The sequence below is a fragment of the Bos indicus x Bos taurus genome, chromosome 13 (genome assembly GCF_003369695.1).
Source record: "Bos indicus x Bos taurus breed Angus x Brahman F1 hybrid chromosome 13, Bos_hybrid_MaternalHap_v2.0, whole genome shotgun sequence".
Lineage (NCBI taxonomy): Eukaryota > Metazoa > Chordata > Mammalia > Artiodactyla > Bovidae > Bos > Bos indicus x Bos taurus.
The window spans coordinates 42,715,631-42,729,199 of NC_040088.1; the positions used below are offsets into that span (position 1 = coordinate 42,715,631).

The 13,569-nt window shown below is 41.2% G+C and overlaps 1 protein-coding gene across 5 annotated transcripts in view; it reads right to left on the bottom strand.

The window, feature by feature from the left end:
* Positions 1 to 13,569, bottom strand: part of XRN2 (5'-3' exoribonuclease 2) — a 62,703-nt gene that overhangs the window by 36,172 nt on the left and 12,962 nt on the right. For 3 of the 5 annotated variants that reach the window (XM_027559579.1, XM_027559582.1, XM_027559583.1), the window contains 11 exons: positions 12,032 to 12,090; positions 11,866 to 11,955; positions 11,015 to 11,087; positions 10,823 to 10,873; positions 10,203 to 10,360; positions 8,964 to 9,038; positions 8,739 to 8,872; positions 8,582 to 8,639; positions 8,391 to 8,498; positions 4,193 to 4,237; positions 2,147 to 2,278 (listed from right to left, as the gene is read on the bottom strand). In XM_027559579.1, the coding sequence (XP_027415380.1) occupies positions 2,147 to 2,278; positions 4,193 to 4,237; positions 8,391 to 8,498; positions 8,582 to 8,639; positions 8,739 to 8,872; positions 8,964 to 9,038; positions 10,203 to 10,360; positions 10,823 to 10,873; positions 11,015 to 11,087; positions 11,866 to 11,955; positions 12,032 to 12,090 (983 nt within the window). The remainder of the gene's footprint in view (positions 1 to 2,146; positions 2,279 to 4,192; positions 4,238 to 8,390; positions 8,499 to 8,581; positions 8,640 to 8,738; positions 8,873 to 8,963; positions 9,039 to 10,202; positions 10,361 to 10,822; positions 10,874 to 11,014; positions 11,088 to 11,865; positions 11,956 to 12,031; positions 12,091 to 13,569) is intronic. The other 2 variants (XM_027559584.1, XM_027559580.1) reach the window with 2 other exon arrangements.

The window sequence follows — 13,569 nt, forward strand, 5'->3', positions numbered from 1 at the left end:
GCAGAACTGTAAAAGGGGGAAAAGATAAATATATAAATTAACTATAAAATAGCCAAGCAGATGAAAATGAATTTAAATGGTACGTGTTCAACCTAGCATAGTATAACCACTCTGGAAAGCAACAGTTTAGTAATAAGACTCAGCCAGGTAACTATTAAATTATTAAATATTTTACATACACTGCTTTAAAATTCAATGTACAAATAAAAATCTATTGGTCATCTTAGAAAAATATACATTAGTATTTCAAAGACTTGGATACCAGTTTAAATTCAGTGTTCTCTTCTCTATGTACCTAACTCAGTGAGGATAGGCACACCCTATCCTTTAAACTAAAAATTAAAATCTTCTGCAACTTTAGTTTTAAGTGACCAAAAACATATGCAGCAGAAAAGGTTTTCATAGTAAAGGTTTTGTTCTATTAGTGAAAATCTATTAGATATTTTGAATAAATTGAACTTTTTAAATTGAGAAGTTCAAGAGGCTATTTTGATGAAACTGTAAAATCTGAGCATAAAGGCAGTTCAAACCATAGGCTAAGAAAGTCTGTTACAACAAAGCAAAATTCTGTTTCACATGGTGTTTATAACCCTTTCTTTTAAAAATGTAGAGCATCAACTTTACTCATGATACTGTATGGCCAGGTGTCACAGGTTACAGAGTTTAGACCTAATGTCTCCCTGATGTTAAGAAAACAGCACTCCATCATCAACATGGTGTTGCCAGTCACGTTCAGTCCATTCTGTGGGGACAGTAGCCACTGTGCTCTTCAATGACAAATATCAGTTTCTTTTGTCCTACTCAAGAGTCTCACTGCAATCCCTTTCACTGACCCTCTGCAGCTCACTGTTAATGGTGCAAGAAATAAGACAAGAAAACAAAGAGCAAAAAGAAAAGATACATCTATATATGTACAGCTGAATCTAACTGGAAACCAACACACTGTTAACCAACTATACTTCAATATAAAATAAAAATAATACTAAAATAAATAAATAAATAAAAATAAAAATAACAAACCCACAACAGTAAGGCAAGCTTCTTCTCTTGGAAGATGCAAAACCTTGTTTCTTCAATTTCAAATCTAAGGTCCTAAAACTTCTCATTGTGAGTTAATGGGAATATAAATTCAGTCTCTTGACATGGCAAAAATTCCACATGTAGGATTGCCCTATAATAAAGAACTTGAACATCAACAGGATAACTAAAAGGAATAATAAAACTTAAATATCCAAAGTTACACAATTTCCTTGAATTCACCATAGTAAAAAGTTATATATCTTTTTTCCCTGTACAGAACTCTCTCTCTCTCAGGCCTGCTAGACTGAAATAAGCAATAGCTTCGATCATCTGCTGTCTGTCTGCGTTAGCTCATGGTCTCTTCCCTCATCCCTGCTTGCTGTCCGCCATGTGCCCCAGGCTCTTGGGTCTTCTGTCAATACAACAGAAAGCTAATGGGCAGAGTAGAGACTTGCCGGCTGAGATGGTCCGCTCCTGCAGTCTGGATTACAAAGTTCAAACAAAGAGGGCTATCACAAGGCAAATCCATTTAGTTCCTGAGTTTACAAACAGGCAGCAACTAGAATTTCGGTAGTGAGAGCTACCTTAAAATAGATACTTGGATCTATTCCATGACTGAATCAGAGAGCGAGACTTTAGGCAGTAATGAGCACCTGTACTTAACAGACTGAGGAATACCATTCTGCAAAATGCCCACAACTGATCCCTGGAAGAAAGGGGAAATTAGGTAGCAAAACCCTCCCTCCTCTCTTGCCCCAGCTATGAGACATGTGAATATCCCCTCACGCTTCCATCACCATCACCATCGTGCCTTGGGGAGGAGCTGGAAGCACTGAGGCCCATGTTCATTACAGAAACACTGCAGCCACTAAGCCATCTTATTTACATGCATTTTCGTTCCCTTCACATCATTTAGGTATTTTCATATTTCATATTCACATTTAGATCATTTCATATTAATAAAGATAGATTTAACAGAAATAAAAATATCCCAAGGCAAAAGACATTGAAAAAAGCTGTAAAACAAAAAACACCTCCAGGCTACATGATCAAATTCACACACAACTACAAGGGGCACCTGGTAAGCCACCAGCCTTTCAGGCTACATGAAGAGTGAGTCCCTTACCAAGTTATTCTGCATCCTCATCTCATAAGCCGCTTGTCTTGGATTACTGGCCACTTGAGATCCTGGTGAGCTTCTTGAACCAAGGGCATGAGGGGTTAATATTCCACCAGGAGAGAAAGATGGTTGATCTCTCTAAAATAAATGAAGACAAACGAATGTAGAAATTAAAATGAAACCACAACACAACTGGATGACAGGGAAAAAAAGAGGGCAATGGAAAGAGACCCCACTACAAGAATGGAAAAGATGGGATGTTCTGTTGACGTTCAGGGTTGTTTACCCTTTGATATGATGGTAACTCACCCTGTAAACAGTCTGTAATAGCAACTCTGCTCTAAAAGTACATATAATTCATTGTTCTGGTACATACATGGGAAGTTTGAGAATAGCCATCATCACATTCAGTTCCACTCTATGGAACTATTCAAGTCTCAGGCTGTTCTCTTACTTATAATTTCGCTACACGTTCGAGACATAATTCTAGTCAAATAAAAATAACAAATAACATTAACATTTTACCTTAATGGTTAAAAAAAAAAAAGTCAAGCCTTTGATTTCTACTTAGGAAATACAGCTTTTATTCACTCTTCACCTTGCTAGAATTTAACTCTTTATTGCCAGAGCTATGACAACAGCTATAATAGATGACAGCTGTGACTGACAGATGTTTTAAAAACAAATACTGACTGAAAGAAAATAATCATACATAGTATGAACTATGATGGATAGAATAAATAAGCTGCAAGGATATACTGCAAGACCACAGGGAACACAGCCAACATTTTATAATAACTGTAAATAGATTATAACCTTTAAAAACTGTGAATCATTATGCTGAAACTTACATAATATTATATATCAACTATGAATGAGTGAGTGAAAGTCACCTAGTCGTGTCCAACTCTTTGTGACCCCATGGACTATACAGTCCATGGAATTCTCCAGGCCAGAATACTGGAGTGGATAAGCCTTTCCCTTCTTCAGTTATCAACTATACTTCAATTTAAAAAATTAATAAAAGAAAAAAGAAAGCAGTAACCAAACAGGCTTCTCCCCAGATCTAAGTGGTTTGGAACTAATTCAGCAATAAATTACTCTTCTCCTTTCTAGGTTCCTGAAATTGCTCAAACCCAATAAAATCTGAAAATAAAAGGCAGTCCCTCAACTCCGTTGAGTTTAAAATCTAGGAAGGACAACAAGAATCACCAGAGGTAAAGGAAAGGCCTGCTCAACCCAGGCACCAGCCAGGCAGCAAGGGAAGCCATGGAGAAGGCGAAGTGTGCACAGATGGGAGAAGGAACCTCTGGAGGAGGCAACGGAGGCCAGGCTAAAACAGCCTGGCTTGTTTAGAGGATGTTGAGAGGACAGGAAGGGAGGAGCTGGCGGCCGGCGCTCTGCAAGCCAGACTGAGAATGGACTCTGAGGGTGACTAAGAAGTCACTGCTGATTTCTGAGCAGAGAAACAACAAAACTCCAGGTAGCCATCCTATTATGTGGGCTTCCCAGGTGGCACAGCAGTTAAGGGTCCACTTGCCAAGCAGGAGATGTGAGTTAGATCCCTGGGTCAAGAAGATCCCCTGGAGAAAGGAAAGGCAACCCACTCCAGCACTCTTGCCTGGAAAATCCCATGGAAAGAGGAGCCTGGTGGTTACAATCCACAGAGTTGCAAAAAAAAATAGGATGCGACTGAGCATGCATGCCTTCTATTCTAGGAAGATTAACCTGACAAAATTAAAGACAGAGCATAGTGACTTCAAGAGACACCAAAGGTTGACTGCTTTTATTACAAAAACAATAATAATAACTGATCATTGTAAAAAACTCAAATAACTAAGTACCACCTGCCCATCAAGTATTTCCCTTCAGACTTGAGACAGAGCTTAGATAGGACTCCTTTAAAATCAATACCAGGCAGGAAGGCAGTTGGGTGGGTACCATGTCTCTAACCAGATCCTACTGGGTAAAGAATAAAAAGCTACTGTCATGAACACATTCCTCCCAAATTGTAAACTTATACCACTGCCAGTCTTATGAATTAAAACTCACCTTCATTCTCTTTCTTTTTTCTTTCTGTCGTCTTCTAAAACTGTCCTAAAAGTATAAAATCCACATATTCTGTCAAATAATTACACAAAAATGTAAGAGTTAAACATTACCAGGAATGATTTGAGAGACAATTAAAGTTTTAAAGGAAGACCCCAGAAACCTAGGTACATAATGAAACTAGGCAATAGACTGCATGTTCAAAGTGCCGCTTATCAGAACTGCACATGGCTAGAGGGCATTCTGAATTGGGTTTATATACAATTTAAATGGTTCCTCTTAATTTTTTTGCAGATAGTTTTTAATATCATTTCAGGGAAAAATGTAAGAGTCATGACAAAGACCCTTGGTTTTACCCTGGAGTGAACAGGCTGTCAGTATAGAGAAGATACACATAAGAAAACAATTCTTTAAGTTGTAGCTGAATATAGTTCATAATCAAGATGAAAATTTTAAAAATTCAATAAGACAATTTAATAATGAGCCTCTATTACCTACAAAGGGCTGGACAGTCCCTACCCTATCACATGTGTGGCACAAATGATAAAGAGAACAGTGGGGCTCTAGGAAAACACTACCACTCAGATGCTCCCCTCAATGACCACCACCAAATAGACCCAATGAGAGAAGGAAGAAAAGACAGATGACTGCACTGCTTATTCTGGGCCAGTTTAACTCACAGGAAAGGGTCCAATCTGCCTTGATTCTTCCCTCCACTCATTTTTGAAATCTAGCCATGGTTTCAACTAGACAGGATTTAGGGCTGACCTTGCTCCCCACTAACTGAGTCATTCAAAGGCGTCCTTCCCCAGAAAGCACCCCTCCCATGCCCATGCCTGAGTGTTCAGGCACTGAAACGACAGCGAAGGTGCCCACAGCAGGTACTATAATGACCATCACCCTCCTCTTGGCACTTCCACCCTCCAAGGCAGTACTGCCACTCCAAGAGAACACTTAACAAGATGGGAGGTTAGCACTTTCTGCCAGGAGGGGCTGAATGCCAGATACATGCTGACTGACCACTTAAAACCTCCTAAGATCCGAACACTGCCAATTTCCCTAACCACACTCTGCTTACACAGTTAATGAGCCGTCTCTTATCTGGCCGTGACTCCTCCTTCTGAAACCACGCTCTTCACCTCGCTGCCAGGACACCACACTCACCTGTTCTTTCACTCCTGCTGCTGCCTTCACTCGGCCCTCCTTCCACCCTCTGAAAGCCGCTGCTCCCCTGGGCCCATCACCTGGACCTCCCCACTTCTCTGCTCTCCTAACAATAATCACCTAGTCTCATGAGTCTCCAACCAGAGCCTCTGCCAACTCAACACCCCCACCTACGTGTCTCAACCCTGACATGTCCAAAACAGAATCGCCACCCCCATCTCTCCATCTCCCAGTCTTCTCTTCACAGCTACTCAGACCAGACCATTTTTCGGTTGTTCAGAAAAAAGTGCCTTGGAGTCATGCTTGATACCTTTCCTTCTCTCACACCTAGGATTTAATCCATCAGCCGATCCCACTGGTTCTAGCTTCAAAACCTATCTCAAATCCAACCATCTATTACCACCTTCACTGCCACCATGCTGGCTCCCTTAGCATACTGCAGAGGAGCCTCTTAATTGGGCTTGATGCTTCTGTCTCTGCCTCCACACAGCAGCTCGAGTTAATGTTTCCTAGTTCGTGTCAGACTTTGTCACTTCTATGCTTCAGTGATGCAGACTGAGAGCTGAAGTCCTGCTAATGATCGAGAGGGTTCTACTACATCCACCACCTTTCTGACCTCTTCTCCTATTCCCTTCCCTTTGCATCCTCTGCTCCCACACGGGCTCCTCGCTGTTCTCAACATCCCATACGTGCTCCAGACCAGAGCCTTTTGGTGGGTGATTCCGTCCGTCTGCAGTGCTCTTCCTGAAAACATCTGCATGGTCCACTCCCTGACATCAGCAAGGCCTTCTCCAGCCACCTTTCCTAGGGCTGTGACCTCCCCAGACACTTCGTCCCCTGCTTTAACTTCCTTCACGGCACGTGTCACTCTCTCACACCCTGCATACTACACTTCAGCTTTGTGTTAATTATCCATCTCCCCCAGAAGAACGTCAGCTCCACGAGCTAAGAAGTTCCATCTATTTTTTATTTTGTTTTTTTGTTGTATCACTAACCCTCAGAATATGAATACTATCAGGCACATTGTAAACAGGAAATGTGTGCTGAATAAATGAACATTTGCAAGATAAAAGGCAAAGATTAAAGCTCATAAAATAAAAAAGACATTTCTGACCTAACTGTTCTATTTTAATAACAAGTATCGATAGACTCCCATTCTACTATTTTGCTCTTTTTAAGGGCGGCAGCCACATAAGCAGATCAAATCTACCTGGACAAGACCTTACTGATACTTCATCTTTTGTGTGTTATGAATTTCTTTGGAAATCTGTCAAAAGCCATGGACACACGTTCCTGGAAATTATATACACTCAGATACTTTTATGTTGAGTTTCTGAGGGTTCATAAGTCTGTCCAATACAATGCCCAACCATGCCAAAAAACATCGTAACAAGTCATGGACACCAACAAAGACCCAAAGCTGTCAAATGCCCTCTCTGCCAGGCCAGCCAGAAACCACATGATATACTGAAGTCTGAAGCACTTTGGTTTCTATCAAATCCTACACATCCCAGTCTAATGCCAAATACCATCAATATTTAACACTACAGAGTCCGCTAAAGTCACAGAAAAAGACTTTTCTAAGATGAGATTTTATACCAAGTAATACAAAATGTGTGTAGTTTATTTCTTCAGCATAAAGAGCAGCAGCTCAAGTGGAGCCACTGTGACGGCTGAAGACTCGTTAAAATGGCTGTTCTGGTAGGTGTTTCACACTTCAGAGTGAGTTATTTCTGCTATTTGAATCTTACATGTGACGATTACCAAGTACCAAAGGCTTTGAAAAAATGCCTACAGGCCACTCACTGTTATACAAAATGGTACCCAAGATTCTAAAGAAGAGGCCATTAGCTACAGTAGCAAAGCTGAGGAAAACACAAAATCTTATCAGATACAATAACATGTTTTAATCTTTGAGGAGATCAGGAAGTTATGTATCAATATTATGTTGCCATCTGCTCATAAAGATCTATAGGACTAAGAAGCTGAAGGGTCTCCTCTGCTTCCTTTCTGCTCCTCTCACCCACTGTCGGCCTCCCTCCAGCCCACTCTGCCTCCAGGCTGCGGCCCCTCCCTCTAGCTTGAGGACCAGGGGCCCATCCATCCCACTCTGACAACCTCAGGCAGCACCAACAGCTTCGCCTCTCTCCAGGGGCTTCCTCCCCCGGCCTTACCTTCTCCTGAAACCTCTACACTCCCAGAGACCCCTGATGGAAAGCACTTTCCCTCTTTATAAACTCCCAGAGATGTCAAGTTTCTGCTCAAGATAGGAGCCATATCCTATCTGCTCACGGTTCTCAAATCTCCTTCTGAAGGATTTCTGACCTGAGCTCCACATGGATCCATCTGACTGGTTCATAGACTTCTCCTCTCAGGTGTCCTGTGGCCCCTCAATTGCAGCACCTCCAAAACGAAACTCATTTCGACCTTATCTCCACCCCATCTACTCCACCTGCAGGGCTCACTGCCTGGGTGAATGGCACCAGCAAACTTCCCACTGCCCATGCTAAGACTCACCCTATCCCACATAAATAATTCCAAAATGCTCTGCGACTTTATTTCCTTCTTTTATGCCCACATTTCTTACACCAGCTGCAACCCTCTGCCTTGGCCAATGCAGTCAATCCATCCCAGATCCCCTACATTCCGCCACCAGAGTACGGAGTTGCAAAGTCCAGAGCATACACAGTGCCTATAAAACACGGCAGCCAGGAGTTCAATTCCAGAATTCTTCTAGCTTTGGAACCCTCATTTCACAGCCCATTGATTAGGCAGGTATTTGGATTTATATCTTACTTGAGATTAAAAAGAGAGAAGGTACAATGCAACTCACACAGGGTGCAATACATAATTCCACACAGCAAGCATCACAGCCTTTATAAAATCATCAAAGCACTGACCACTCGTGATTACACTGGTATTTGATACACTACATTGATTTAACAGCGCACTCAGAGAGGTTAAAAGGACAATCACAGGATCATCACAGCCTATGAGAGACAGGAGCAATTGAGCTACTGCAAGAGAAACACTTTACCTCATCATCCTTTCTTTTTTTAAAAATGCTATCCTCAACTTCACCAACTGCTAACATGATCATCTGTACTCTCTGCAGATTGACATAACCACTTTCTGTAAGGTAACCCTGTAAGTGATAAAATACATGTAAAATGACCTTCTTACAAAAGCAAACACTTCTGTTTTGAAATTATTCAAGAGTGAACTTACCCCGGTTTTGTGTACCACATTTTTGTATATGTTAACCAAGCGGTCGATGGCACCTTCCCTGCCACCAGGAAACAAACATCAAGCATTAGGACCAGACTGCACTGAAAGGCCAGAGGGCTAAACAGGAGCTTGAGCACACAAGCTCACACACACATACCTAATCTCTAAGGATGGCAGGTGAGGAAGGAAGTCGTTTCCCACAAAGAAGCACATGAAGACCCAGTCATCAATGCTCCTCTCGACATCAAACGTGAACGGCAGGCTGGCCATGGTGAGCTCTCTTTCCAAATACTGCGACCAAAAAGGAATGCTGTCACTAAAGCCATCAAATAGCAGTTGGCTTATTATTGGTGCACCCATGCCAACGGTCACCGCCACATACCTCACGGAGAACACTGAGACGAATGAAGATAAACTCTCCTTCTGCACAAGGAAGGCTGTCTGCCAGTTCATCGTGCTGTAAGAAAGGGGGGAAGACTCAATTTATCTACTCTGAATCTTGGAACTTCCTTCATCCAAACAAATAGCACAGCTTCTTCTAAAGCAAGACCCATTTTAATATTACAAGTATTAAGTAAGAGCAGAATTTACCAAACCATTTTAAAAATAAAAATTACCCACAATTTCAATCACACCTAGACCAGGGGCTGAGCGCTCAGACGCACAGTCGTGTCTGAGTCTTTTGCGACCCCATGGGACTTACTAGGCTCCTCTGTCCATGGGATTTCCCAGGCAAGAACACTGCAGTGGATTGCCATTTCCTCCTCTAAGGGACCCTCCCGACCCAGGGACTGAACCCGCGTCTCCTGCGGGTCTACACTGGCAGGCAGGTTCTTTATTATTGAGACACTGACTGAGCACACACATGTTTTTAACAGAGGGCGAGACACTAACTATTTCAGCCTGCGGAGGGAGACATGTATGGTTTCTGTTGCATATTCTTTCATGTTTTATTTTTACAACCCTTTAAAAACAAAAGACCCTCTAAACTCATAGGTCAAACCTGGAAAGCTATAGTTTGCCAAACACTGACCTACACCCAACCAATATTAACATTTTAATGTACATGCCTCACCCTTCTCTGTGAATATGTATACTTTTTACCAGTTTTCACTCAACACATCTTTTAAAGAGGTACTATATTCTTAGACACCCTTTAAAAGGATATAAATGGTTAAATGGATATAACCAAGGGAACTCATAATAGGGAGAAACTAGGAGTTACTCAAAGGTATCAAGAAGTTTAATGGACTTTATTTACAGTTCAAACAAATCATGCACAATGGGCATCATTACCTATGAGACCTCAGCCTTGTGCAGATGTAAGCTGTGCTAGGAAAGCGGGGAGGAGAAAGAATCTGACTGCGTGCAAGGTTGTGAATGTGTGTTTAAGGAGTTTGGAAAGATACATCTCTGTGAGGGGTAACAGAGCAAATAGATGAAAAATCAAATCAACCAGTCTTCTTTTTATCCATTTTTAAAATGAGGCATTTATATACTTAATGCCATTGAACTGCACATTTAAACATGGCTAAAAAGTGGTAATTTGTTATGTATGTTTGATAACAAAAATAAAACTGAAAAATATTAAATGAGGCTACTACCATCCTGAAATTCTTACCTTTCCCTTCTTTTCTCTCGGCAAACCCTCACAGTCCTTGACATCATGTCCAAATTGATTACAAAGACCACAGGGTTTGGGTTTGTTCGGTTTGAATTCTTCTCTGATAATGGTAAAGTTGGGCTCATGTGTAGCAAGGCCAAGCATAATGAGATCAGCTATCAGTCAACAACAACAAAACACCAAACAGTGAGCATTTCCGGAAGACCCTTACTGTAACCAAAGGCAAGATATTATCGTAACACAAGACAGCAAGGCAAAGAAAAGCCCCAAGGATCACACAGAGAGCAAAGCTGAAAAGCCTAAAACTTCCTAGTGGCCAAGAACAGGACCTCCAGAAACATGGGCTTAGAGTGTAACTACCACTCAGAAGTCAACACTTGGCAACTTTCCATTTTAAAAATATGTGTGACCATATTAAAAAGTTGAAAAAAAAAAATCAAGATAGGTGAATATTAAACACAGATTAAATGACTCCACCCTAGTTCTCTCTCAAACATAAAATAAGCATGGCATTTTAGAATTTCCAGGCAGCCATGAATAATTCATTACTACACACCAAACCATGGACTCGCTACTGTTTAACCCAAACAGATTCAGATCCCAAAGAAGAAACTTACCATCTGCTCCACATAAGCAGTGATGAGTGTTTGGGTCATGGTTAGGCTGGGCTAGAGAGATGGGAAATATATATTTATGTAAATAGATTTCATACTACAGGAATATCACATTTTACCAAACATTTTCTACACAATGGCTTGTCTTTTTTTTTTAATAGAACATATAATCAACTATTTATGTATGAATTTTACCTCTTTGTCTTCTAATGTAATCCATGATTTTATGTTCCCCTTCACCAGGAGCACTAGCATCAGATAAAATAACCTACAAAAAACAGTTTAAACATTTTTAGCTCATTCCCATTTTTCAAGCTCAAAAATCAACAGAACTGAACATTTTAAAATAAACTGGGATAATTCTATTAAAACAGTGTTACTAATTGGAAATTTTTATTAATAAGGTGTGTGTTAGACATCAAAATTATTTCACTAGTTAACTGACTACTTGAAATAGAAAAAATGAAATGTTTGGGTCAAACTTAGCCATTAGAAAAACAGATCAGTTCACAAGTTTCTACTCTTCACTGCTACTCAAGTATACAGCACCGAGCCATACAAGCCCTGAGAGTAATTGGTAAGAGATACCCATTAAATACAGAGTACCACATCTAATTAACAGGGAAATGGGCTTATGAACCCAAGATTATATAAACATTTTGCTTAAATTTTACTTAAACACTCAGGAGCACACAGCCATTCTTTAAAGGCAGCCCCAGGGCTTTTTATCTTGCTGTATTTTGATTTCTAACAACAGAAATTACTTTCATATATATGTATTTTAAATCATGAGTCCCATCTTATAGCTTCACGGTGACGGTAAGAGGACAAAATTGGCACTGAGAGAAAATTCGGCTGCCGGTCACTGGACCACGCAAGGTACCCCATCTCTAATAACCCTAGAAGCTTCTCGTTCCTCTAACATCAATCAGCATTTCATGGAGGGAGAAAAAGACAAATAATATCAGTCCTATCAAAGGACATGACTTTGATATGACTCAAATTGTCACCCTCATCTTTTTGAAGTACCAAAATGTGAAACTTACTGTCAAATTTTTCCACCCAGGGTCATTATTTAAACGATCAGCTATGTAATAGCGAAGGCATTTAGCAAGATTGTCCATGAACTCAGTTCCCTAAAATGATAGAAAAAAATAAATTAACCTATCATTTAAGAGTTAGCAATAGCTAGCAAAGTATGAGACTACTTACTGGTGTAATACAGTTGCTGTCAAATCTTTCTTTTATTTCTTCTGGAGGAAGATAGCCACCTAGAGAAGAAGGGGCAATGCTTTGTTCTCCCCATAAACAGTGAGGTAAGTTACTCAATATTAGACCAGAACAACAAAAACAGAAAGTTGAAATATAAAGAAAGAGAAGTGTTGTCACCTGAGGAACAATGTTCCCCCTTTTCGAGGAAAATAAGATTCCTCCCCTCAAATTACATGAAGCTGCTTTAACATGACTGTCAAACAAGACATGGTACACGGAAGATACTCTATCGTTATGTAAAAATGACATTCTTCCTAATGACCTGGCATACACGCATGCGTGTGCACACACATACAGGGTAGAAGCTCTAATCCCAGTAACAGTTCTTAAGATGAAGGGGCCCAAGAAAAAACTAAAAAGCCAAGTTTATCACAGCTTTATATCACTTAGAGCGATTTAGAAATTCTATTTTTTCCTCTGTATCACTGAAAAGCCTTTTCTTGAGCTTCTAACATCTTCAAGAAAAAAAGACATCTTTAGAAGCAAAGACAACCTGTTATAAATACAAACAGTAATCAGAATATTAATTACAAGCTGTTAAAATATGTATGTACTTGCACACTTCCAGCAAATTAAAAAACATGAAATGCACAGTAACTACAAGTCTCAGACGACTACACTACGCCTCTTTTTCCACCTGCCAGACACAACATCCTGAACCAATAATGGTGGCTCTCCTGGTCTATCACGTTGCCTCAGGTAACACAACAGCAAACGAGTCACCCTGCAGGCACCGCACTTCACCCCGCCTCACCCACAGGGATCTTGGGAGAAGCGGTCCCAGGGGCTCAGCACCCTGGTCTCCCTCCTCTCTGAGTCGCAGCCAACTCCTGCCTCGACCCATCAGGCCTTAGACGGACTGCAAAGACGACCCCATTCGACCCCACAAGCCCCTTCCTGAACTGAGGGAGCCCTGGGCACAGTGAGTGTGCACGATCCCAGTACAGCCTGGAAACATGGTGCCATCATCCCAGGCCTCTGCATACAGACCTGAGTGCTACGGAGAAGCAGCAAGCAAGCCACCAAGACTGATGGGAGGAAAACGCTTACAGTAGTGCGGCTTCCTAACAGCCCCCACAGCAAAAGGCAATAAGAAGCACTCAATGTATTTCTAGTTTACAGACAGATGAAACTGAACCGAAGGGCTGCACTCGCCCTGACAGAAGTTGACAATTTGCTCTCCCTACTTAATTCCTTCCTTTTGTCCACAAGTTTCCCTGGTGGCTCAGCTGGTAAAGAATCTGCCTGCAGTGTGGGAGACCTGGGTTCAATCCCTGGTTGGGAAGATCCCCTGGAGAAGGGAAAGGCTACTCTCTCCAGTATTCTGGCCTGGAGAATTCCAGGGACTGTAGAGTCCATGGGTTCGCAAGAGCTGGACACGACTGAGAGACTTTCACTTCCCTTTTACTACAGAGTTCAGAAACGAAAAAGCTTATTAAAGGAATAAACGATTCTATTAACTACTTTTCCTCAACAGT